The sequence below is a fragment of the Falco rusticolus genome, chromosome 4 (assembly GCF_015220075.1).
Source record: "Falco rusticolus isolate bFalRus1 chromosome 4, bFalRus1.pri, whole genome shotgun sequence".
In the NCBI taxonomy this organism is placed as follows: Eukaryota; Metazoa; Chordata; class Aves; order Falconiformes; family Falconidae; genus Falco; species Falco rusticolus.
This window is the reverse complement of record NC_051190.1, coordinates 71,513,023-71,537,404: the sequence shown is the minus strand read 5'-3', so window position 1 is coordinate 71,537,404 and position 24,382 is coordinate 71,513,023. Positions and strand designations below refer to the sequence as shown.

Here is a 24,382-nt window from a genome sequence, read left to right as displayed (position 1 = left end):
AGCCTGTATCTAGAGAAGAAGCTGATCTACCATGAGGCTGGCATCCTCAACCTGTTCTAGTGCACAAGTTTGCTAGATCCTTCAGGAAACAGATGCTTTCATGTTGAAACTGTGAGGTGGACACATTGGAGATGGCTTTAAATGCTACTGTTTGATGTTAGCAATCATACTGTAATCCTTCTATTGACTAGAAAAAAAGCCTTTGTAAACTTTTGTCCAATGCATTTAAAGAAAATGCAGTTGGCATTAGTATTCTCAGGAAAACCTTTGAATCTAGGTTGGAAAAGCAAGAATTTGCATATAAATGGAATATTATAGAGAGATCTCAATTTCTCTTAGCAGGACAATTTTTGGTTGAATTTTTTATTTTTTGATGCTTTTTACACAAATAATTTTGTGTGTTAGTAAGGGTCTGTGATACAGTGAGGTTTGGACATAAAATGCATAAATTACACATGAATTAACATTTTGACATTATTGCTACAATGGTTAAACAGAAAACTTCAGATGATTTAAAACATGTTAACTTTCTGCTTTTCTATGCTGTAATTTGATAATCCACAAGAAAATACAACTATTAATATTTTTAATTGTGTGCCAGTAACATAAGAACATTACAGATATACTTCCTTTTGCTTTACGTGGAAACTTAGTATGTGATAAATATTCATCTAGGTACACTTGGGTGTCTGCATTACTAATTATTGGAAGTGCTACTGGGAATGTGGATATGAAACTTATTTGTATGGTGTGCAATCATCAAGTGATGTTAATCATGCTGAATATGGGTAGCTGAAAGTAAAATGTCAAAAGGAAGAATCCCAGCACTGTTCAATGTATCAGGAAACACCTCTTTTCTGCTAGTCAGGTGAGATCAGGAGAGTCAGGCATCCCTTCTGTGATGCCAAATTCTGTGCTGAAGAGGAGGGGAAAGGGAGAACTGAGAAGTATTCCTCTGAGTAAATCTACAACTCCACTAAGAAACTTTTAGGGATATTCAGCTGAAAAAAAAGATTGAAGACCAGTGTTAAAAGATGGTTGTATGTATAGCAAAAATGAAAGTTATGTGAAGAGAAGCGATGCTGAAGACAGCAGCTGATACAAGAAAAAGGGAGAAAGAAAACTCTACCATTTTTCAATTGGAGAAACTGTTTCAGTTGTGCATTGTATAATGAGTTTAGATAGGCACTAATAACATGGTTTTGATTTTTTTTCATGCATTCCATGAGGTCTGACTCTCTGACCTGATTCACCTGAAAGCTCTGGAAAATATCCCATCAGTAATGGTACATCTGTGGAGTTTTAAATTAATTCACAACTACACGATTCTGGCTTTTCTGTTTTTTTGTTAATAGGGATACTGAGTACTACTCAAATTGAATTTGCCATGGCTGGGTATCTAAGCCTATTAGAGTTTCTTCTTTTGTAAGGAAATCCAGAATCAATTCCATCTTCATTTTCTGTGGTATGCTTTCAACATGATTTTGTCTCCCTGTCTCAGAAAGTGGAGGGTTGTGATAAAGGATTATACTCTTTATTGTTAGTATAAATATAATTGTGTTTTTCTCTTCCAAAAATAATACAAAAGGTCTGTGCCTGTGGGATGCAGACGTGCATGAGACATGTAAGAGCCTAGCCAGTATGAGATGTTACATGCCTTCCACTTCTTTTATCATTGGCATTCCCTAGACTCTGTTTAAAACTTAGTTGTGAAAGCAATTTAAATCCATCTAGATTGTGTGTATGAAAAAGTTTAAGCACATCAAATGATAACACATCTTTTTTCCCCCTCCTTTTTTAAATCTTCTTACTACAATGGCTTCTCCCTTCTCTTATTACCCAGCATCTTCAAGACTGCAAGCCATCTGGTTTTCTGCTGTTCTGTCTGTATCAAGTTAGCAATAAACTTAGGTCTTAGGCCCCAAGTGGAACTGACAGGAAGAGCAGCAAAACAAATCCATAATACATTATAAAGCTATAATCAGATTGCTTTCAATTCAACATGCCTGTTAAATTATTGTGTTTCTGTAGCTGGAGAGTATGAGTGAAGAAATAGTCAATATTTCTTCAGTGTTGATGTATGCTAATCAAAGTTACAGTATTGTTACTGGTGGAGTCTGGCTTTACCAATACCACTTTAATTTACCAGTATGATTACATAAATAATTGCAAAATGAAAGTAAATCAGGCAATTAAAAGAAAAACACCACCACAACAAACTGTAACAGTTATAATTGTGACGAAGGTAAAGTTCTAGAAGTGTGGTAATATGCTCTTTAGGACCAGTTGTAGTGCTGCAAAGTAATTACTGAATAGAAAGAGGTTGCGAAGGGAAAAGTCTTGAATTCATATTGTTGATAAAACGCATATGTAAGGAAATTACCAGTTATGTTATTTCCCTGCTGTAGTGCCTTTTATTATTGATACTAGCTCCGTATTGGACATGAATCTTAGTAGCTATTTATTGCATAATTGCAAGAAAAACATGCATCAAGGTGGTGTTATTATTTTAGACATTATTTATTATTCTGAGCATACAATTCAGCAGCAGTACTGTGATCATAACTAGTCATCATTCAGTATTTTATTACCGTTAACCTCTGACTTCCTTTGCAGGCCACACAAATGCTCATCCCGTTTGGTGAAAATAGGACATCCTAAGCATCATTCTCCCACATAATACTAAAATTCTTTTAGTAGTCTCAGCCAAGTTTTAAAAAGAAGCTGTCAAAGTGTCATGGTTTTTGAAATCATGATCCAAACTGACACAGCTGTTTGTGTGTCAGTTGTCACTGTGGGATAGTTTTTACAAATCATGTTATTAATGAGTTTGTTAAGAAATTTATCCCATTATTATCATGGACATATTGAAAGTCAAGCCTATCTGTTATTAATTTTCTTAATTATGGTCAGAAAGATGGAATTAGTCCTAGTCCCATGAATCAGGGGTGCAGCAGAAAAAGAAGTCTCTATAGTGTTGAGCTGTTCGTAGGCAGGTGTAATTTAAACTGGAAATTCTTACAAGAAGGGGGATTGATTTTGATGTTCTATGGGGCATTCAGTATATGGGGAGAATCCTTCAAAGGAATGTTTATGTTTCAAAGAGACTATCACTTCATGGGGCCAGTATTCATATATTCCACCACCATTTCTTGGTTTCTCATCTTTACTAATAAAGTGGTCAAGAAATAAAGATTCATGAGATGGGCTATAGAAAGTTAATTAAGTTAAAGGAGTGTGATGGCATTTTCATTTCCTTGATGAATAAATTTGTGTATTTGATATTTGATTTTGCTGGCATTTGGGCTGTGGCAGATTTAGAAAGATGATACTGTATCTCAGAAGCAATCTGTAGAATAGAGGTTTCAATGTATGAGTATTTCTGGGCTTTCAGAAATAAAGTCTTGTTGATTATGGTGCATTTATGAAATTAGTCAAATTGCATGGTTGGCCTAAATATGTGCAATCATGAAATGTAATTAACACATGGTTTTCAGAAATGTAATTCTGAAGTTCTGATGTGTTGAAACATTCCACAAGCCTCTGTTTGACCTCATAGAAAAGAGGAAACAAAAAACCCTAAACAGTTGAATGAGTGGTAGATGATTTACCTTTGCTTCCATTTTGTTTCAAAATAGGGATTCTTTCTCCTTTAGTCACATTGCTATCTGTAAAATTCAGAATTTTTCTTTTTTTCTTGTAAAGTGAGAGCTAGATCTTCATTCTAAATAAAGCTTTATGGAGACGAGCGTTCTCTACTAAATCAGAGCTGTCTTGTCAAGCTTTGTTGTTTCATTTTGGATTTATTTACTTTTTCCTTTTTAGTTTGAGGGCAAGCCTAGCAAAGCAGAGGACCCGTGCCCCCACCGTAGTCAGGCAGCTTCTTCCCTTTCAGCAAATCCTTCTTGTGTGTCCCAATCCACATTTCCAATCTATAAGAGCTGCTTGCATAATTCACAATATTGAAATGGACAAACTTCTCTATATATTCAGTTGCTGTCTGCTTTCAGCACTGATTTATGTTAATGACATGTGTTAAGCAGTTCTGTGTATTTTGTAGTACAGGACACACATCTTCCTGCCAAAACCTGAGACTAGCAGAACCACCTCATCAGGTCTTGATGTACAAGAAGATACAGGTTTTGGTCGTGTAACCTCCATCAGGTTAGCTTTACAGTTTAAAAGCTTGTTTAGTACTTGTTAAAATGCAAGCTAAGGTAGTCAGAAAGCTATTATCTGGATCCATATTGTTTTAGGCAATAGATGCCAAAATCTTTCTGTTTCCTGTGAGCATTTACCAACTGTACAGAAGGAAATATGAAGCACCTGTCTTACATGTGAGCAAAAGTGAGTCTGTCCGTAATTTTCACACATTCCCCTTCCTCAGTCTTCTCTCAAAATATTCTGTGTAGGTCTTTCCAGTTCGTATGAATGATGCCCCTATTCCCTTAAAGCCGTTGGTGGTACTTCTGCTCGATTACATCAGCTATGAAGGGATGAACTGGCCAACTGTGACAAGAGTTTCTTGACTTGCTAACAGTCAGTCATTAACTCCAAGTAATCTCAGAGCAGCGAAAGCTTCTTATAGATTTGTTACCCTTACCCCCACCACACTGCCCTTCTAGCTTTATTCAACACAGGGTTGAAATCTTAAATTTTAACTGAACCCAAGGGGGAAATTAGATGTAGACATAATGATTTTCATAGCTAATTTTATGAAGACTTCAAGGGCAAGTGCTGAAGGATCATGCTAAAACACCAACTTAATTACGTGTTCTTTAGAAAGACCTGTACTCTATTTTTACTATTTCCAAAATACTACAGTACAATATCAGCTAGAGAAACCTTCACACCAAGGTATTTGCATGCCAGTGACAGGACTATATATGTAACACTTTTATGGTTTGCACATAAAAATATCAGGTGAAAACTGTAGTGCCAATTTTAAAAGATTTGAAGGCTTAATGTAGTTCTGAGTCTCTGTTCATACAAGCTGAACAAGTTACTACTCATCTATGTTTGGCAATATTATGATTTTATTATTAATCAGATATCACAGCATTTGGCTGCTTTCCAATTGATTTGGATGTCATGTTCTCCTTCAGTGTTAATTAGGTGCAAGCTCTGAGATCTAGAAGATAAGAGTATATGTAATACTTTGGTACGTTTCCTCTAAAATGCTTTTTATGTGATTTATTAGCTACACAGAGATTCTAACCAGAAATATGAAATAGTTCTAACTTCTAAAGTACTGGAATTTTAGGTCTCTGAATGCTTTTTCTTCATGAGCTGCCTGTGTTTAGAACTCAAAAATTAATTTATCTATCCATCTGATAATATATATATTTGAATTATATTTACATAAAAATAAAACATCCTGTTCAGCTCATTAAAAAAAATATATCTTTTTTTGTCACTCTCTCAGCATAAGAGATCTGTTGGGATAAACCAGAGACATCACGCTAGATCAGAGCTGGACTGGCCAAGCCCCTTCTCTCTCTCTCTCTCTCTCCATCCTCAGTAGCTTAAGGAAGAGGTTTAATGAAGGAGAAAGCCTACATTAAATTTATCTTTTTATTCCCTGAAAACACATCCTGATTTTATCTCACATGGCAGCTTCAGTATCCCCACTGTGCCAGTCCAGGACAATTAACTACTGTAGTGATAACCCTGTTAGAAGCGATCATGGATAATGGTGGAAAAAAACCACATCAAAGTCTAGTTTTAAACTGAAAACGTTATCTGTTCATGCCCTTGATTCTCGCTCCTATTAAATTTAGAATGATCTAATGCATTCTGAAAAACCTTCCTTATGTTGGTATAGCTTGCACCTGTAAAATAATACCTATCAGTGTAATGGCAGTAACAATATGGTTTAGAACATTTTCTATATTGCAAGGGGAAAATCACATAATTAAAACAGTTGAAACAGGATAAAAGTTGTGCACTGACGACATCAAAGATTTCTCTAACGCGGAATGGCCCATGCCAAATTTTGCAGATGCCATGATGCAATTACATTGTAAAAGAAAATTATGGAGAAAAACAGAATTTCCAAGACAGTGGAAATACCCCAACGTGCTTATCTCTCCAGCACTATATTATTATTAGTAGTAGTAAAAGCAGTTTATGTTAGAACACCTTAAAGCTTAGAAACCATGTTCATTCCTAGTCAGGATCCAGGAGAACAAAGTATAATTGCTTTTCTTTACAGCTGAGGCTCAGACTGAGGTGAATAGGATTTAAGACCCTCCCCTAACTTTCACATTTTCTATTTACTAATTTAGGTGATTGCCTCAACATGTTGATCGTTGGCCGTAAAGGGAGTAGGCTGCAGTGGGAGTGCAAAATGACAGTGAATATGCTTTTTGCCTTATGCTCTGAATGTGGGTTTTGAGCCACCAAGGGCAGCCAGGAAACATGCTTCAGAAGGGACAGGGTCCTGCAGACATGTAGCTTTCATCGTGTGGCCTGTGACCCCCATTTGTAGGTGTCTAATGCTGCCTGTGCCTCACAGAAAATGCCGAGTTGTCTTAGTGCCACAGGCTCGGCTGTGGCTGGGGGGCATTGCCTCCATGGATCCAGCCTCAAGTATTGCGTGTAACAGGCAGAAAGTGCCTATCTGCAATTGTATCTGAGAAGTTTGCTGTGTCTGTCAGCTTTCTGATGCCCTTATCCCCCTAACAGCATGGTGAGTGCCTCTGAGCTGAAGCAGCGAGGGCACCTTTGAATAAATTTTGATAAAGACTGTGGAGGAGTAGGTTACTTCATCTGCTGAGCTGTCCCCCTGCATCTGGCAGCTGATTGCCTGATAAAACTGGGAGCACAGTGGCAATTTGTTGAAGTCAAGTGTTGCAAGGCTTTTAGGAAATGCAAGGAAACAGGTTTCAAAATCCACCAATTAAAAGAAGTCTGATTTCTTGGGCTCTGAAGAAAGTTATGGCCCGAGATTTTGCACCTCCGTTAAATTCTGATTTCTCTACCTGACAAAGCACATTCAGCTCATATTAATTTCAATGTGGCTGAAAGTCATCAAATAGCTTAGGAAGTAAGTTTAGTAGAATTTTGGGGAATTTGATAGAAAAATGGAACCACACAGAGCCTAAAGCATATTACAATCTGTTTCTATCCTGTAACTCCGGTCTCTCAAGAACAACGCCTGGCAGATTCTTCTATATCCATGACTCCTATACCTGTTACTGCTATGATGCAGGAAAATCTTACTTCTTATTTAAACCTCCGATAGGTAATTTTCTATTTTGCTGTCTCTTTTGTACCTAGACAACATATGTGATGCTTAGTAAGGACCATGGAAGCGGTGCCTTCCTTTGTTCAGAAGCCAAACAGAAGCAATGGAAACATTTATTTACAAGTCTATTATTTCCCTCACTATTTTTCTTTTACTTTGCCACTTCTCTTGAGAGTTCATTTGGAACCTAACAGTTCTGTCTTTTGAACAAGATCTTCTGCACATGAAAAGCACTGAGCACCCCTCTACTCCTTTTAGACCCAAAGATAGTATGAAAAGCATATCTGATTTTTAGAGCAAAGTATGCAAAATTACCCCCTCTTGATGGTGTTAACTGAAATAAATGAATAAAAAAATACTTTGATTGGCATTTGGATTGGGCAGACTGGCAACTACTGAAGAATTTATGGTTTTGCCTTGGTGATAAATTTACTAGCATTAAAAAGTTGTGAATGAGCATGAATAAAGTGCAAAAGGAATATGTAAAACAGACCATCCAACTGCTCACCCTTTGCAGGGGCTATAGTGGGTATCCGCAGTCTTCACACATCATTTGCATTTATCACTTATACAATGGGACAGCTTTGTTTTTGCACTGGGATGGATATTTATGGATTTTCATGCCTCTCATAATGTTGATTTGCCTTTTACTATGGCTTCCAAGCTTTTCCTACATAAAATCAGTAGCAAAAGCTAAGGCTATATCAGTGTTTCTCTACCTCTTCTACTTTTATTTTGTTAGATGATTAACTGATTTTTTTTGTCTCAGATTTATTTTATTTTGAAAAGTGACATTTATGGGTAGGCAAGTATCAAAGTTACAGAAGTTAGAGGGAAAACTTTTCCCAGACGTAAAATAAGCAGGAAAGTAAAACATTTAGGAGGGAACATGTAGAGGAATCTACAAAACTTAGTCTAAATTCTTGATTTTTATAGAAGTGTAACTGCTATCCTTTTAAATGCTCACATTGTTGTTGTTGTTGTAGGAACTTTATCAGAGATATAAATGGATATTCTATGTTGTTCAAAACATTTTAAAAAATTACTATTCTTAGGCTTTCAATTATGATTACTAAATCAAAGCTCCACTCACTTATTATCTTTTTGGGGTTTGGGTTTTTTTTGTCAAACAGGTGTGTTTTATGAAGTTGTTCCAAGCTTCTCTGGAGTGGAGGAAGATGTGCGAGTGGATTCACATGTAAGCAGCCACAGGTGGAGAAGGCACTCAGAGTCTCTCAAATCAGTTGACACCAACAGAGCCAGTATGGGGCAGGATTCTTCTGAGCCAGGGGGTTTCACGGATCTGTTGCTTGAAGAAGGACATGACAACACCACCCAGATTGAGGTAGAAATTAATTCCATCTATTTTTGTTTAATTAAGTTTGTTATTTTTGGTTCAGGGTAAGTAAAAGTGTTTTGGTGTACTCAGAAATTGATAGGGGAAGAGAACCTCATGGTCTTTGGTTTTGTGACCCTGTCAGCACATGGAAGCCAGCTTTTTCTTCTGTCCTGAGGCTGGATCCTGTCCTTTCTGACTTTTGATGTCTCTTGAAAGTGTCTGTCTCTCTGCTGGAAAACAGTTATGGGAAGTCCCATGTTGTAGCGGTTCTTGCTGGAGAACTGGAAAATAAAGTAGTATTAAAATAAACTTGATTTATTTCTTAGAAGTTGGGGTAAACACCTTAGCTTGTGAGATTTTGCCCGGTCTTCATGGCGAGTGATATCCAGACATGAAGCGGGAAAGGTCCTAGAGAAATGAGAAACTGGAAAAAAACATCAGGTTTATCACTGAAACAATTTACCTATGTTATTTAATTGTTGATCTTCCAGAGAAGAATAATATGGATCAAATCCATCTGCATGAAGTCTTGGGACATTTTCCCTCTGTTTTACAGTTTCATTCAGTCTCTGATTCTTGTTTAAAAAACTTTAACTGCCAGGTTGCCCTCATATGGACATAATATAAATCTAAGTGAGTACCAGTTATGTCTTTAAAGCTGCTTTCAGTTTCAAGTCGTGTAGGGAGAGCAGAAGTTAAACATAATGTTATGTTTTGATTGATTAGTGCAAAATGTCTCCCCCTATGATGATTTCTGGAATTATGCTATTTTATTTTAGTTACATAAGCATACTGGCTGAAATGATTATGTCTTTATATGCAGATAGGTGTTAGTACAATAATTATTGTATCTTTACTGATTATTTTTTTTAAGTATTAGGTTTGGGATTTTCTTATTAATATAATCCACATCCTCTTTTTCAATAAAATATAGCTCGGAATAAGCTACACTTGAGACTTTCTGTCTTTATATTCTGTTTCCAAAGCAACAGTGCTATGTACTTTTCAGTTCTGAGGAGCTCGCTCTGACAGACAAAACAGCTTTCAGATTTTGGGTTGTTATATTACACAATAACAAAAACAAAGCAATATAAACCCCATCTTTAGAGACAATGGTGTCTCTACAGCATGAGTCAAAAACCAGTAATGTTTTCTGAGGTGTGTTTTGTCTTTGTTTTTTAAGCTTCTCAGTTTGCACAGTACTAATTATGTTTCCTCTTGCATAAACATGGAAGTCACTAGTTGGTAAATTATATTTTTGAATTGCATGTTGATTTTATGGTTTGGTTTTTGCCCCCTGTAATCCCCATCTGTTCATACTTATAGCAATTCACTCGGGCACAACGTAGGTCAATCCTGCTTCTAATTATTTCAGCAGGTAAAGTAGAAGATGGCTCAGGTACAGGAAACTTCATGTAGCTGATCTTTCCATTGCTTACCTGTAGATCCCAAAGCAGTGTCTCTGTTCAGTTGAGTTCCAAACTCTTATGAAGCAAAACGGGTCAGAGCTCCCGGTCTAACACTCATGTAACACAATATTCAGAAAAAAAAAAAAATGCTTGCAATGGACATATATAGTATTTTTCCAGGGCCATCTTTCCTGACAGATTAATGGCCTTACAGTGTCCTAACCTCAAAAGTACATCACCCTTTCTGAGTTTTTTAAATTCAGGTTTTGTGTTCTGTCACAGCCTGCTCTTTTCCTAAGGTCTTTCCCAGCACAATAAGATAACTGAGCTGTGGTTTTACACATTATCGGATTCCGTGGTAAATCCCTTCTACAACATGCAGGCATTTTACAAAAAAATACCTTGATGCCTGGCTTTATAGAGGAGGTAAAGTGTACAACAGTGGAAGAATCCATATGTCGCAAAGTCTTCCGCAGCCTGGGAGCTTATCAGTAGTGCTGGAGAGCATATTGATTTTTTTTAAACCCTTCTTTGTGTGTTGCAGTTCTTGTTGAAGAAAATCTAGAGAATGAGTACTACCTGCCACTCATATTTAATGACATTACAGAATTACAACATTCCTCCATCACAGATACTGTTTCTCTCTAAAATATTTCATAGGCTTGTCATGCAAATATGGAAGACTTCTTTTATAGGAAGGCTGACAATGATGAACATATCTTTAATAATGATGAGTTTACTTTCTATCCAGCTTTAAAAGAAAAACAAAAACAAACAAACCCCACTCCCCACCCTCCCAAAAAAACCCTCCAACCAAGGACAAAAGGGAAGGCAGCATGCAGAAATTTCTGCACATTGTTTAAAAATAAATCTAAATATTGTCTGTGTTAACAAATCTATACAGTCATAATGTGGAAAACAATAAAATCAACCTGTTTGGAGCATAGCTTAGTTCTGCTGGCTTTCCTTGATATTTTAAGGTGATGAGATTTTTTCTTTCATGTTTTTCCATTGGAGTTTTTAGGAATTGTTCTGTATCTTCACAGATGCGCTGTGCTGGGTCTCCCATCAGCCCTACAGAGGCTGTTTAACATCAGCTTGAGTGGCACATGAAATTCAGGCCTTCAGGAACAGCTTTAGAAAGTGCATTGTAAATCTATTTATCGTACCTTTTCAATAGCCAGGATGGACCTGCTCCTATGTGTAGGAAAGGTGATAATGGTCAGATTCTCTTTAGAGATGCTCTATCTTGTCCAAGAGCCAGAGCAGTGCAGCCACTAGGGACCCCAGGACGTTTGCTGTCTCTTTTCACATCTGTGCAGTGTGATTCAGGGCAGAACTTGTGCAAAGTGAATTATATATTCAGGTGGTTTTTTTTTTAATAAAGATGTTCTCTGGAAGTGGAACCGCATTGCAGAGACTAGTGAAAGAAGTGGCTGTAGCAATTTGATGTGCAGAACCTTCAGAAACAGGCAGGGCCTTTGGAAGGAGAGGACAAGACCTCCAGCAACACAATGGGACTTGGAGGATAGGAATTTTGTGGTCCACAAGTGCAGTGTTGTGGTAGCACAAATGTGCAAACCTGGAGATGCCAAGAGAAAGGCAAAGAACAGGAAGAACGGTTTTCTGCTGCAAGCCAGATTTTCTAGGCACGTAGCATTTGTGGAGTTTCTGGAGAGCTGATAGCAAGCTGGAGGTTATAGGGTAAAATCAATGTATAATAAATGCTTATCATAAACAGCAAAATAGTATGACAATCTTGAAAATATTCCTCTTTCCCCATAGTTTCATAGAATTATTACAATGTGCCAATTAGGGACTAGAATATTGTAAATTCAAAAAGAGTTCCAAGGATGGAGGTTGGTCCCATTTGCTTTATTTGCTACTGGTGCTTTAGAGCCCAAATAAAGAAGAGGGACAATATCTAAGTCTCTGCGGCCATGCTCCATAAACGGTTTTTTAAGGTTTCTTTCCACCTGCATAACATAGCCAGAGAGAAAGCAAGCACTAAAGCAGGACAGGTGTAAAAAGGGTGAGAGAGATCTCATTTGTACAGATGGGCACAAATGTTACGCTCCTAGAGAAATCCCCAAAGCAGATAGTCTTGGGATGGGTGGAGAAATAGGTTGTCAGCAGTCCAAATCAACTGCAAAGGTCAACCCCAAAAAGACAGTAGAAGCAGTGCAACCGAGGTGGCTTCTTGGCTTCATGGCAAATGAGAGCATCAGGCAGTCTCCCTTTGAAGACAGGGTATCCATGGCTAAGCCATCTTTCTTCCAAAGGGTCACAAAGCCAAACGTGAAAGTCTTCTACCTGGAATAACTTTGGGACTGTCAGAAGCTGATATGTTTCCCTGTAAGCCGGAGGAGAATTTTTTTTTTATTATTATTTATTTTTTTTTATTATTTATTTTTTTTTTTAGTTTGGAAGCATCAGAACTGCATCCTATATGCACTAACTGGTGCTCAGGACTGGCCAGTGCAAACACAGCCTCCATGTTCCTGTGGGTGCTAGGGTAAGAGGGGAAACATATACCACACTGTAGTTACAGGGACCTCAGAGATGGGGATTATTGTGGGGCATATTTGAGAAATCAGGTGGGACGTTAAAAAATTAAGTGTAATTTCTATCAACAGTTCTTTCTAGAGAGTTTGTTTCTTAGATTTCTGGGATTTCACAATCTTTTAATTTCCAGTATCGCTTTCCGGTTTTTGTTTTGGTTTGGTGTTTTCCTCCCATTTTTCTTAGGACTCTTCTCTCTGGTCTTGGGGGTTAGGGTTGGTTTTTTCTTTGTTGAATAATCTACCACTTTTATTTATTGTACTCAGGATGTTAAGTGCCTTTTATTTAGAATAAATAGAGCCTAGGAAATGCAATGTATAGGGTGGAATTTGTTGCTGCAAACACTGTAAGACCTTGAAAAAGCAGTGAGTGAAAATATGTCTTAATGAATATGTCTAGATTTTCATGCCGTCTTTCAAGCAAGGAGAAAAATAGAACAAATATACTACCTTTCTTCACATACTCTTAAAAACGAAAGTATGCTCTATAATGACGCACTGTTATTAAGTAAATGAGTATTAATACTGTACAATAAACTCAGATTCACAGTTGTGGTATGACCAACCATTCTGTTAACCCCTGAAGCCCTGTAGTGATAAAGGTGGGGAGCAGAGGTTCTTGTTGCCTGTTGCTTTTTTGCATTTACTGGAAAAGGAACTAATCCCTGAAATGTGTCTAGTATGGATGTTGGGTCCCCAGTTTTCACCACTAAGATATCCACAAATGCACTCCTGTTTTGCCACAGTGCTTGCTAATGTAGGCATGGCCACTGAGCACTGAAAGAGGCTGTATAATGCGTTAATATATAATTGTGCCTTGTGCAAATGTAGCAGAATAATTTTTCCATAGTTTAAAAGGTGCGTAATTTTTCAAGTGATATCCTGTGGTTATGGCTATACGGACCTCCAAACAGATGTGATTCTCCTTCTGTATTTATAATTTTTGTCTCTTTATCCCAGATTTCCTGTAAAGCTGTTCCAGCTATAGGCTTTATAGAAGATTTCTAGGCAAGTTGCTTGGTCCTTTGCTTCACCGTTCTCAGTCCCTGATCCTTGTGATTGTACTGTTCACTGGGGGTTAAACAACACTGAAAAGTAAAATATGGAGAGATTGAAATGGAGCAGTTTCTAATATATAGCTTGTGTTGGCATTAGCAGAAGATGACAAACTTTGCAAAATAACTTTGGAACTTATGAATTACTTTCAGATTTGTTGCCACTGTATAGAGATGATACATCAAAACAATAGTCTTTCACAAACTTCAAATATCAAGAAGAAATCCAGCAATAAAATAAGATTAAATCATAGCCAGGCTTGAGCTGAGTGCAGCCATGCTAACACTAAGGTTTTATTGCTTTACACCATGAAAAGAGTAAAATCTATTTTTTAAAGATATAAAGTCTTAGAAAAATGAGTGAGTGCAACTGTAAGACAGAAGTTCGGTAAGAAATGGCATGCTGAGTGTGCTATGTTGAATCAAACTTGACTGTATCTTAACTTCTTCCACCTCTTCCAACATAGTACTTGTGAGCACAGAAAATTGTGGCTATTTCAGTGCAAAACATTTTTTTTCTTCAGTGGTGAAACTGTTCATTTATTCCTGTGGATGTCACTGATATCTCCTGCTGTGTATTGCTTTTAACTAAAATATAATCGCTAACTAAAGACACCCTTCTTTCTTTTTCTTTCCTTTAGTTTTTCTAGATGTTGTCTGAAATGTAAATTTTGGCAATCCCTGTAGCGTAGACCTGAAAAGTGTCTTGCCCCTATCAGAACAACACTGGTGGATTTCCTACTGGCAACAATCTTTTGCTGAATTTTGCATTTTCTCCTGGAGTTTCTGCCTAGAAGAAGTCTTCTCCCTTATCAGTCCCAGTCACTCATTGAAGTGAAGATGTCTGATTCTGACTGACAAAAACAACAGAAGGGATTGAGTTTTACAGCTCTTGGGATTTGAGAGAAATTACTCTCAGCTACTGACAGCAGTGTCAGCATGCCTACTGCTGTGTTCTTACTGCAAGCCTGAGCAAGGAAAAAAATAATGGTTAAGATTAAATTCCACTCAGCTGGACAAATAATAAGGCAGTCCTGCAATTACTGCTCTAACACACTGTATTAAAAGTAGAAAAACTTACCCATGCATAACTGAAGCCTGAAAACTAAACGATATCGTAGTGGTGGTGTGAGCTGTCAGTTTGGCCAAGCCTTCCTCTGTTCTGCACACACACCCCCCCAATACTTTAATGCCGGTTTCATCTGTAGGACTTGAAAATAAGCAGCAGTGTTACTAGTGCTGTATTCTGAAATCATGGTCACTCCAAGTTACTGAGAAGAATGTTCTACATTTGAGAAAAAATCCTTATTATCAAATAGTTTAACGAGTATTTCTGTTCTCTTTCCTCATTCCAAGCTATGGAGAGACACGCTTTACTTCTAAAGTCTGTTTCCTGATGAGCCATCTTTCACAGGCTTTAATTACCTGTGTAGAGTAGCTTGCCAGTTTAGCTTTTGAATTTGTAGTTCGAATATTTTGCTGAAATAGTGTTTGTATCTTCCTTTCCTTTTTGGTGATCCTCAACAACGCAAGAGTGAACTTCACGGACATTGATATACTTATTCAGTGTAATAAAATTGGGGATACTATTGATCTCTGCATCAGGACAGAATTATTTTTTGGTGAATAGTCACATTTTAATGTGGATTGTAAAGTACCAAAGTAATGCATATTCAGTACAAAGGTTTAACCACGATATAGGCTTTTTTTTTATTTTAAATTTGACATGTCAGTGGGGAGGAATGAAGCTTTGCAGAGCAAAGGTTTGTCAATGGACTTGGCTGATTCTTTAGAGAGCAAAAGAGCAATAGTTCTGCCCTGAAGTCTGTGTTTTCAAAAAGCCATGTGAAAAAAAACAAACTCAAAACTTAAAAAAAAAAAAAAAAAAAACACAAAAACCCCAAAAGGAATAATCAGTTTTATCTTTGATATGTGAATTGTATTGTTGCTTCATTTGAGGGGCAGATCCTAGTCTATATTGTTGAGCTCAAATAACATTGAACCCTTGCCTAAAAGAAGGGAAATGGCAAATTTTGTTTTAAGATCATTTTAAGTTCCAAGTGAAGAATTTCACTTTAACTGATCTAATTACATAGCTGCAGCTTACCTGACCTACTTGCAACTTTTGTTATGATACAGATTTTGCATTCATTCTTATTTTTAATTTTAGGGAAGTAGAGTTGTTTCTGTTTGCATTTAATAATTTTTTAAATTATATTTTTATTATTAATTACTAATCATATATATTAAATATATATATATTAAATATCATGTGATATTTGGTGTACTCAAAGGATTCATTCGAGACAGGGAGGGGAAATTTGGTCTTCTGTAGGCTTGCAAATATTTTTCTCAATCTTAGGTTAACCTTTGGTCATCTAGTATAGCCCTGGTATCTCCAGGGCTAAAACTACTGTGACTAAAAAATTGTGGGTTTACAGTTGAAGGTAGTATTACATCAGGCTTTCTGCCATTTCATACCCATCTTATGTTGCCTTAGACCATTTCACGTTCAGCTCTATCTAAAACAGTTGTCTCGCTGATTTTAAGCCAGTATAACTTAAGCCCAGAAGTCTCTTTTCGGGTGGGTTCTGTTCAGGGCTCTGATGTTTCTGTAATGTCCTAGAGGATCAAACAAATATGCCATATGATTCCTTCTCTACTGAACATCGTTGAACTGTGAAACCTTTGGAGTTCATTGATGCTGAATGTTGCAGATGCCAAAATTTACAAAACCAGACAAGTTCATGGAATAGAAATTTGTCAAGGATTATTAAACAGAACGGAAGGTTCTGAAGAGCAGATCACTGGCACGGCAAAATCAGGGAACTGCCAGTTTGCCCGGGGTCCTTTACTCTTCCTGGGCATCATTCTTAGTTCTGGGGACCAGACTAATAATGTTTGGCATGATTGCATCTGTTCTTGTGCTCTCATTGGTATCCACTCACTAAATTAGGTTAAACACCACTGTACTATTTTCATGGTTAGAAGCTTGAACGTTACAACAGAGATTTAGGGTGTACTGGAGGAACAGTCTTGGGATATGCTGGAGTTGCACTGACACCATCGTGGATGTATCTTTTTGCTTTTCTGTGTAGCAGAATATTTAGATGTCATATTTTTGTTGTAAGAGCACTAAAATTTGCTGTTAAATGATACAGTAATTGAAGACTAAGATGTATAGGATTTTCTTGCATAGGTTTTAAAAAGCCTTTATTATGCTGTTTTCAAAAAAGGTTGTTATTGCTATTTTTAAACTGTTTTATTCACAGTTTTTAAGAGTTTATTTTAGAAAATTACCTTGTTATTTGGAGATGATGGAGATGGAGAATGTAATTTATGTTCAGAAAAATCAAGTCTCCTTTTTTCAAACTGAGTCAAGGGGAATAAAACGTTCCTTACTTCTTCGTGTGATGTTATGAAAGTGTGTGAACTTTCTCAAAAAGCAAGCTACTTCAGATGACATCCTAAGTCAAATCAAAATTTCTGTAAATTATTACTAAATCCAGTATTTAACTGATGATTTTTAGTAAGTCAGGAAGACCCAGAAAGTGAATTAATCTGTAAGCAGCACAGATCACATCCTAGTCCTGTACTTCTATTGAATCACACCAAACAGTGTCACCTGCAACTACAATTAGAATCTTGGACAATCATTCATTTACTCACTTTCTTTCAGCTTGTCCAGCTGAGTTTTCCACCAGCGATGTCACGCTTTCTAGCTGGCCAGCAGACTGATCTATCACTGTCTTGTTTTCTTTCAGGCTTTTGGTTGCAAAATGGTAAACTAGACAAAAGCCTCATATATTCTTCTATATTGAATTTCTTAATTGCTTACTTAAATCAAGGTCATCTTGACACTTGCACTAGGCCTGCTACAGTCTTCAGCTGGACTGAATTCATTGCCAGCTCTGCAGTGAGCCTGTCAATGTTTCCATGATTGCTAATCTAAACTCAAGGGGTGACGGTTTTGCTAATAACTTGGGTATAGCTGAAAAAGAAAAAGGCGAAGGCTAGAGGCGAGATTAATTCTCTATTTCCTTTAAACTTAAGGGGTGGAAGGCAGGGAAGGAAAGAATTTTTTTAAAAAAAAAGTTTCTCCACTCCTAAGTAAGGGAATTCACAGTTCTCCATGGTAATCCTGAGTTCATTTCCACATGCTTGGCTATGTTGGCACACAAGGCATTTAATTTAATATGCTGATAATAATGAATTTCTGTAGCAAGGAAGGAGACAGGGGATTCAGAATTTAATGGAATCTGCCTTTGAATTTTCTTGATAATAATATTTTATGTTTCCATATCCCTCTTCATCTCCAGGTTCCTAAAGCACATTGCAATTATTCCACAAAGCTGAACTCATGACTGAAAAGAGCTATGAGCAGTATCAACAACAGACCCTGTACTTTCTTTCTGAATTATTTGTCATACATTCCTTAGCCCTTTTTTGCAGAAGTTCACTGAAAATAGATTAAGTTTGTGAAAGCTGAATACTAGTGTGGCAGTGAAGGCTGGGAGGTTGGGAAGGTCTCCTTTGCAGTCATTTCCTTTCTGGCTCTCCTCACCATGTTCATCTGGAGACTCGTATTGATTTGGTCATGCAAAAAGCAGAGGACGATGTTAGTTTCAACCCGTGCAGAACAGCCCTAGTTAATTTAACAGCATGCAGCAAGTTGTGTATAGCTGGTTGGAGCAGGGTGTGAGGGTGAATATATTACTGAGTTGTTAGTGCAGAGGAATTTGGGTAGGTAAGTAGAAAGTTGTTACGCTAAGCCACATAATTCCAGTTTGGATAACAGCAGTCCTTAGGGATAGGTTTTCAAAGCCATAGGAATTCTGCTGACATTGATGGATTACTCTGTGCCACTCTGAAAATCTTTCATGTTTTTGTAATATGTGAGAGTCGATTATCCCTTATCCCAAAACTGTAACAACTTGTCATGTAAGCAGATGGGTACATCATTTCAGATTTGGTCAGACACTTCCTTTGACTGTGTGTAAATTTAGTAATTATAACTTGAGAGCTTTAAGCATTTATCAGAGAGACAATGGCCTGTCTTCATTGTGATTACGTGAATTATGCAAACTTTTCAAAGAGAATAATAAATGGGGCCAAAGCTCAAAATTCATATCAAGAGGGGGATCAGAGTTAAGAGAGTTCCATTTTTACAATGTGCATTTGTCCTTCCAAAAATTCCAGCTTAATGCTGTCAACTGCTGAAGAAAATGGTGATGAAACACTCTTAATGTCGGAAGTATTTCAGACACAGTACAGAAATTGATAAGTAATGAAAATAATAGGGTTTTTTTTGTTGTCATTCTTCAGTAAAATTGGCATGCATTCATGTATAGCATGTCTAGCTTTCCACAGACCATCATTAATAAAGCAGGATGTTTATTTCTAGAACACAAATGGAGATTTTGGAGAGTTTGCAACAAATTGCAGTGTGAATAACAAGAAGAATAAACCCAAACAAACAAAACCAAAAAACCCACTAAAACCCAGCAAACTTTCACATATTCACCAGACTTTTTAGTGGCACAATATTTAACAGAAGTAGAGAGATGTGACAAGGTTACTAGAGTTTTGCTTCATGCTTTTGTGTCAAGCTGCATGACTTTTCACAAATTACTATTAATTTTTTTTAAATAAATGAAAGCGTGACTCTAAGAATACTCTTTCTGTAGCCTTAGCAACAGAAGTAGGAAAGGGGAGAAATTGCAGATGGAAATTCTGTCTGTCTGATCTCATATAGGTGGAACAGTAAAATGTCATGAGGGATGAAATGCCATGATCTCTTGAAGGTATTCCCTTTTTGCTCCAGTACAGACAGCAAAGTAAGCAGCTTTCTCAGGTTCTTCCTGCCTCAGGCAAAGTGTGAATGCCTCTTTCCTGGTGTGTGAGAAGAAAAGTGCCTTATGGTGCTAAAATAGGCATAATCTGGCTCCAAAGTGCTAGGCTGTTTAGCCGTTCACAGGAGTGGGCCAACAGTGTGGCTGCTATGCATCAGCAGGCTGGTGGGTGCTCCTTTAGGGGGTATAACTGACTGGCTGGCACAGGGGTTTATGGCAAGTTTGGTGGGGGCATTTGGAACACCTCCCTTCAGTAGTTATAAGCAAAGGCACCAAATGTCTCTATGTCTAGAAAACAAACCCCGAATGCTTACAGGTGAACAACTGATGACTATATAGTTGACAGCAACTTATTTCTGAGAATTTCCATTTTGTTAAAAAAGTAATTCATGTGCTATACAGCTGGACTACAGTTATAGTAATGTAAGTGACAAAAGGGGTTGGTTTTTTTTTTTGATAAAAATGGAGATAGAACATTTGATGCTATCAGTTAGTCATTAGCAGTGCATGAAATGTTGATTTTTCCTATATTAGTATTATCTTCATGACACATCAGGCATATTACTCCACCTCAGAAATCAAGGTAATTTCTTAAATACATTGCAGAGGTTTTGTTTCTTACATAAAGATTCAATTAAGGGTAGTACGCATCTGTATATTGCACTAATGATGTATGTGAATTTATATAAAATACTAGGCTACTGTGATTGCTATGAAAGGCTGGAGTCTGTATGAGTGATTTGCCTTTTTAGTTAATATTGAAATCAAAGGTGAAATTCAGCCTCTCAATTTGGATACCTAAATATAGGTGCATGTGTGGGGTAGATGAGGTATGTGCAAGTCATTGTATGTGAGGTAGTGTCCTGTCATAGGTGGTGGAAATTTAAGGTGAAATTCAGTTGCCTAATTGTAGGCGTCTGGCATTGTTTTGGGCACTTGGTTATACTGAATGGTCCGTTGCTCCTCCTTTAAAATAGGAGTCTGCTATAGGTCCTGGATCGTATCTGCATTCGTGAATGGTCCTGGGTTCCTCCTGTGCTTAGGCAATTACATCTCCTCCATGGTCAGTATAGGCAGTGCAGTCAAGGTGTGCATTGTTTGCTCTAAAGCGGCCCTGAAAGCTTGCTGAGCTGGCAGACCTTCGTTGACAGCATTTACTAGGTCTGTGGTTCTGGTAATGAGTGCTTAGAAACCTGCTCAGCTAACTATTTGATAATCTAAATCTGAAGTGAAAATGATGGGGGTTTTTGTTTTTATTTTTTTTAATTAACAGATACACCAACAAATTATATCAGTGTCAGGCAAAATAAAATGGCCCAATTCTGGTCAGAGTTAAAATGCAGAGGTTTAGGCATAAGTAAAATCTCATGTCTTCATCTTTCACTGTTTTTCAGTGCTTAGGAGGGGTTATACGTGTTTGCCATCACTATTTTTGCTTTAAATTGTGAAAAGACACCTTTCAAGTTGCCTTGTGTTTTATCTTCTACTGTCATGCATTCAGCTGAAAGCAAGAACAGAAAATACAAGTTTATGAAGCTTTTCCACTTTGAATCACTCTACTCTTAAAAAACAACATATATGTGGAAATTATACACAAGGAAAAAAAATAACATCTATCAAAAAGAAAATAACATGTTTAATTTTGAAATATTTGAGAATATTGAATCAACTGGACACTGGGTTAGTTTGAAGGCAGTAGTGCTTCTCAGAGACAGCACAGTAAAGATACTTAGCATCTTGACCTTGTCTGAGCAATTGCAAAGTGCTTGGAGTATCCGTTCTGAAAAGAACAGGAGTGCAGATGCTGCAGAAAGCTTGTTTTGAGCCTGATGTTATGCAGAGGGAGTGACTTGGAGGTGCCTGTCTAGTCAATGTGTACATCATCAAGCATATCAATTAAATACGGTGTCTTACAGTTGTGGCACTTATATTAGAGAGCTCTCGAGGGATTTATTTATTTTTCTGAGCATGACCGCTCAAAGCATTTCTGTGACAAGTCCTTAAGAAATGTGGCTGGTTAGAACAGTTTGTTAAAATTGTACATAGCATTGTTTTCACTATTCTTGTATAGAATATCTTGACTGAACTCCTGTTACAGATGTGTGTGGAAAAATACATCTGAACAAAGCAAAATGTGTACATTTTTTCCAAAGCAAAGAGCAAGCTTTCCAAAAAGCATTAGAAATTGGGACTACAGCTCAACCACTATAATCACTACTATCTTTCTAAGACATGAATGGTAATTTTGAAATTTTGGATACTGATTATTGATTTTGGCCAGTCCTGTGTTTTAGTAACTAAAAATTTAAGTGTGCTGTATGTATGTGAGAGCTAAACTAGAAAGCGCTCTGATTAAATAGACTACCACGTTTGGTTGCTATCTGTTTAAACTGAGCATTCTCTAGAGAAGCAATGATGATGCAGTTTGTCCTTCGATGCTCAGGCTCTGTGATGAGCATTGCTGCTGTGTGACTATATGCTGAACAGCACACAGCTGAACTGTGCAGTGTGGCATTGGCAAAGGCTGGTGCTCGGTGAGGTGAGCATAAGATACCTTTAAAAGCTTCAAATTAGGCTTTATTCCTACAGGTAAAAAGCTACTGCATTAACAAACTCATGTTCCTGACTGTATCGACTTCATATCTGTTGTACGTGTTCTTACAACTGATTGCCCTATAGTTTCAGCTGTGAGCCCTGATAGATCCCTGAGACAGTATTTGCTGCTCAGGAATTGCAGCACACACCAGTGAGTGTGGAGGCAGCTTCCAGCAATGTCCTACATAAAGCTCTGATCAACTGGAAACTATACTTTCTAATATTAACTTAATTCTCCAGATCTGTAACAATTTTCATCCTGACTCAAATTTGCCATTTTCTCTCCTCATGTGAGGCCTTGGGGCTGTGGGGTCTTGGTTGTCTGTTTTCCTCTTGTCTCTTTCTATAGAGAAGGGACAAAGAAAGGAAAATGGCTTCTGAATATATACTGAAGGAAGAAATAGGCTACAGAGAATCTAAAATTACCCTAGTACCTGGATTTAAATAAAGAATAAACTGAACTTAGGGGGAGTTAAAAATTGCACGTGTGGCTTTAAGTATGTCAAAGTATATACACTCAGAAATACACTGTCAATTATACTCCTCACAGGAAGTGAATTTTTAAAAGATAATGACAAAATTATTTATGGTCTTATCTGCAGTCGTGAACCCCTAAGAACGGGGCTGGTAACAGGTACACGGGGTCATAACCACTGATGCTCTGCAGTTTACACCTGGCAGTGTTTCTTTATGTTTACAGTCATTTTTACAGTTTCAGTTTTATAAAGACTTTAGTCATTTTTACATATCTAAAAATGAGAAAATAAATTCTATACGTTTCATATTTACACCAAAATCAAATTGTTGCTAGATGTTTTCATGGTAATTTTATTGCAATGGTTCCTATTGTTTTCTTTTAGTGGAGAGGATGCTCCAGAGCAGTTAATAAAGGTTTATTTTGAGAATGTCATTTCTCAAACTTCTGCTCCAGCAAATCAGGAACAAAACTGCATAATAAATATTTCCCTACTGTAATTGGGTTTTGAGTGACATGGTGATTTGGCTTTTTTTCCTCTCAAGTAAAGCACTGCAGAGTCTTTTGCGCCTTTGAAGCTTGTCTCTTACGACAAGACAGTCCAAGGGGCTTTATAAGACCGTTGTAATGACCCCTAAATAGGCTGACAGTTTTATAGCAGTCCCCAAGAGGGGCTTCCTTTCAAAAGTGGCTGCATAGCATGAAAATGCAGTGCCTCCACATTGACTTTTCACAAGGCCAGAAAGACTAAATGGCTTTTTGGATTAATAACAGGTTTATGGCATCCTTCTCTGCCAGACTGTCTGTCAGAGTCTGTGACTCTCCGTTACAGGTGCTGTCAGGCACTCAGAAAAGTGCGGTTCAAAAACCTGGGAGTTTAAGATGTTGTAGAGCCGCGTAAAGCTGTGTGTGTACATAGGAGCAAGAGCTGTGTGTTAAATGCTTTTATTTCATCCCAGTTGATGACATCATTTACTATTTACAGTAACAAACTCCAGGTGCAAATCTGTGAGATTCTGGGCAAAGTGACTTCCACACTGGTCCTAGTGAAAACCTGAGTCTGAGGACTCTTGCACACAGACACGCTTTCAGGACTCTGCAGAGCACTCGTGTCCCCTTTTCTTGCAGAAAACAACATGAAATAAAGTTCTTAATCTCAATATGAGATTAAGATAATTTCTTAATTATCTTAATATATTTAATATTCTTATTAAAATAATCTTTAAAATATAGATATAGAAAAATATAGTATTATAAATATATTTTAAAAATATAAAAATAATAATTAAAAATTCTTAATCTTAAAAAAATAATTGTCACACAGACAAAGGTTTTTCTCTTTTGTTAGACTGGGTTCCCCTCATTCATATAGACATGATATTAGCTGTGCAATAAGGATTTTTCTAAGGCTTGTGTAATTAACAGTGATGTTTGCAGGTTCTGGTGACTGTTGATGTAGAATATGTATGCTATGTCTATGTATATATATATATATACACGTATTTCCTAACTTCTTCTCACATTAGATATTTAAAAAAAAAAAAAGGGAAAAAAACAACCTACCAACCCCATCCCACCCCCCAAAAGAAACAGATTGTAGCTTTGCCTTTGTGAAAGCAGTGAGGCAGTTTTGTAAACTGTATGGATCTCTTTTAAGGAAACATACAGAACAAAAGCTTTTGTTAAGAAATTGAATAGCAGAGAGGAGGTTATCCTTAATGCAAAGCACTTTATGAAATGAAATAGGTACTTCTAACAATCGAGCTTCCAAAGCAGCAACCGCTATATGTATCCTCTTCAAGACTTTCATGTGGTATGTAGGTAGTTAGTGTGTAGCTTATCTACTG

General features: G+C 37.2%; 1 protein-coding gene across 1 annotated transcript in view; it reads left to right on the top strand.

Annotated features, from left to right (window-relative positions):
- Positions 1 to 24,382, top strand: part of PLXDC2 (plexin domain containing 2) — a 271,594-nt gene that overhangs the window by 115,855 nt on the left and 131,357 nt on the right. The window contains exon 2 of the mRNA XM_037385483.1: positions 8,383 to 8,594. Coding sequence (XP_037241380.1) covers positions 8,383 to 8,594 — 212 coding nt within the window. The remainder of the gene's footprint in view (positions 1 to 8,382; positions 8,595 to 24,382) is intronic.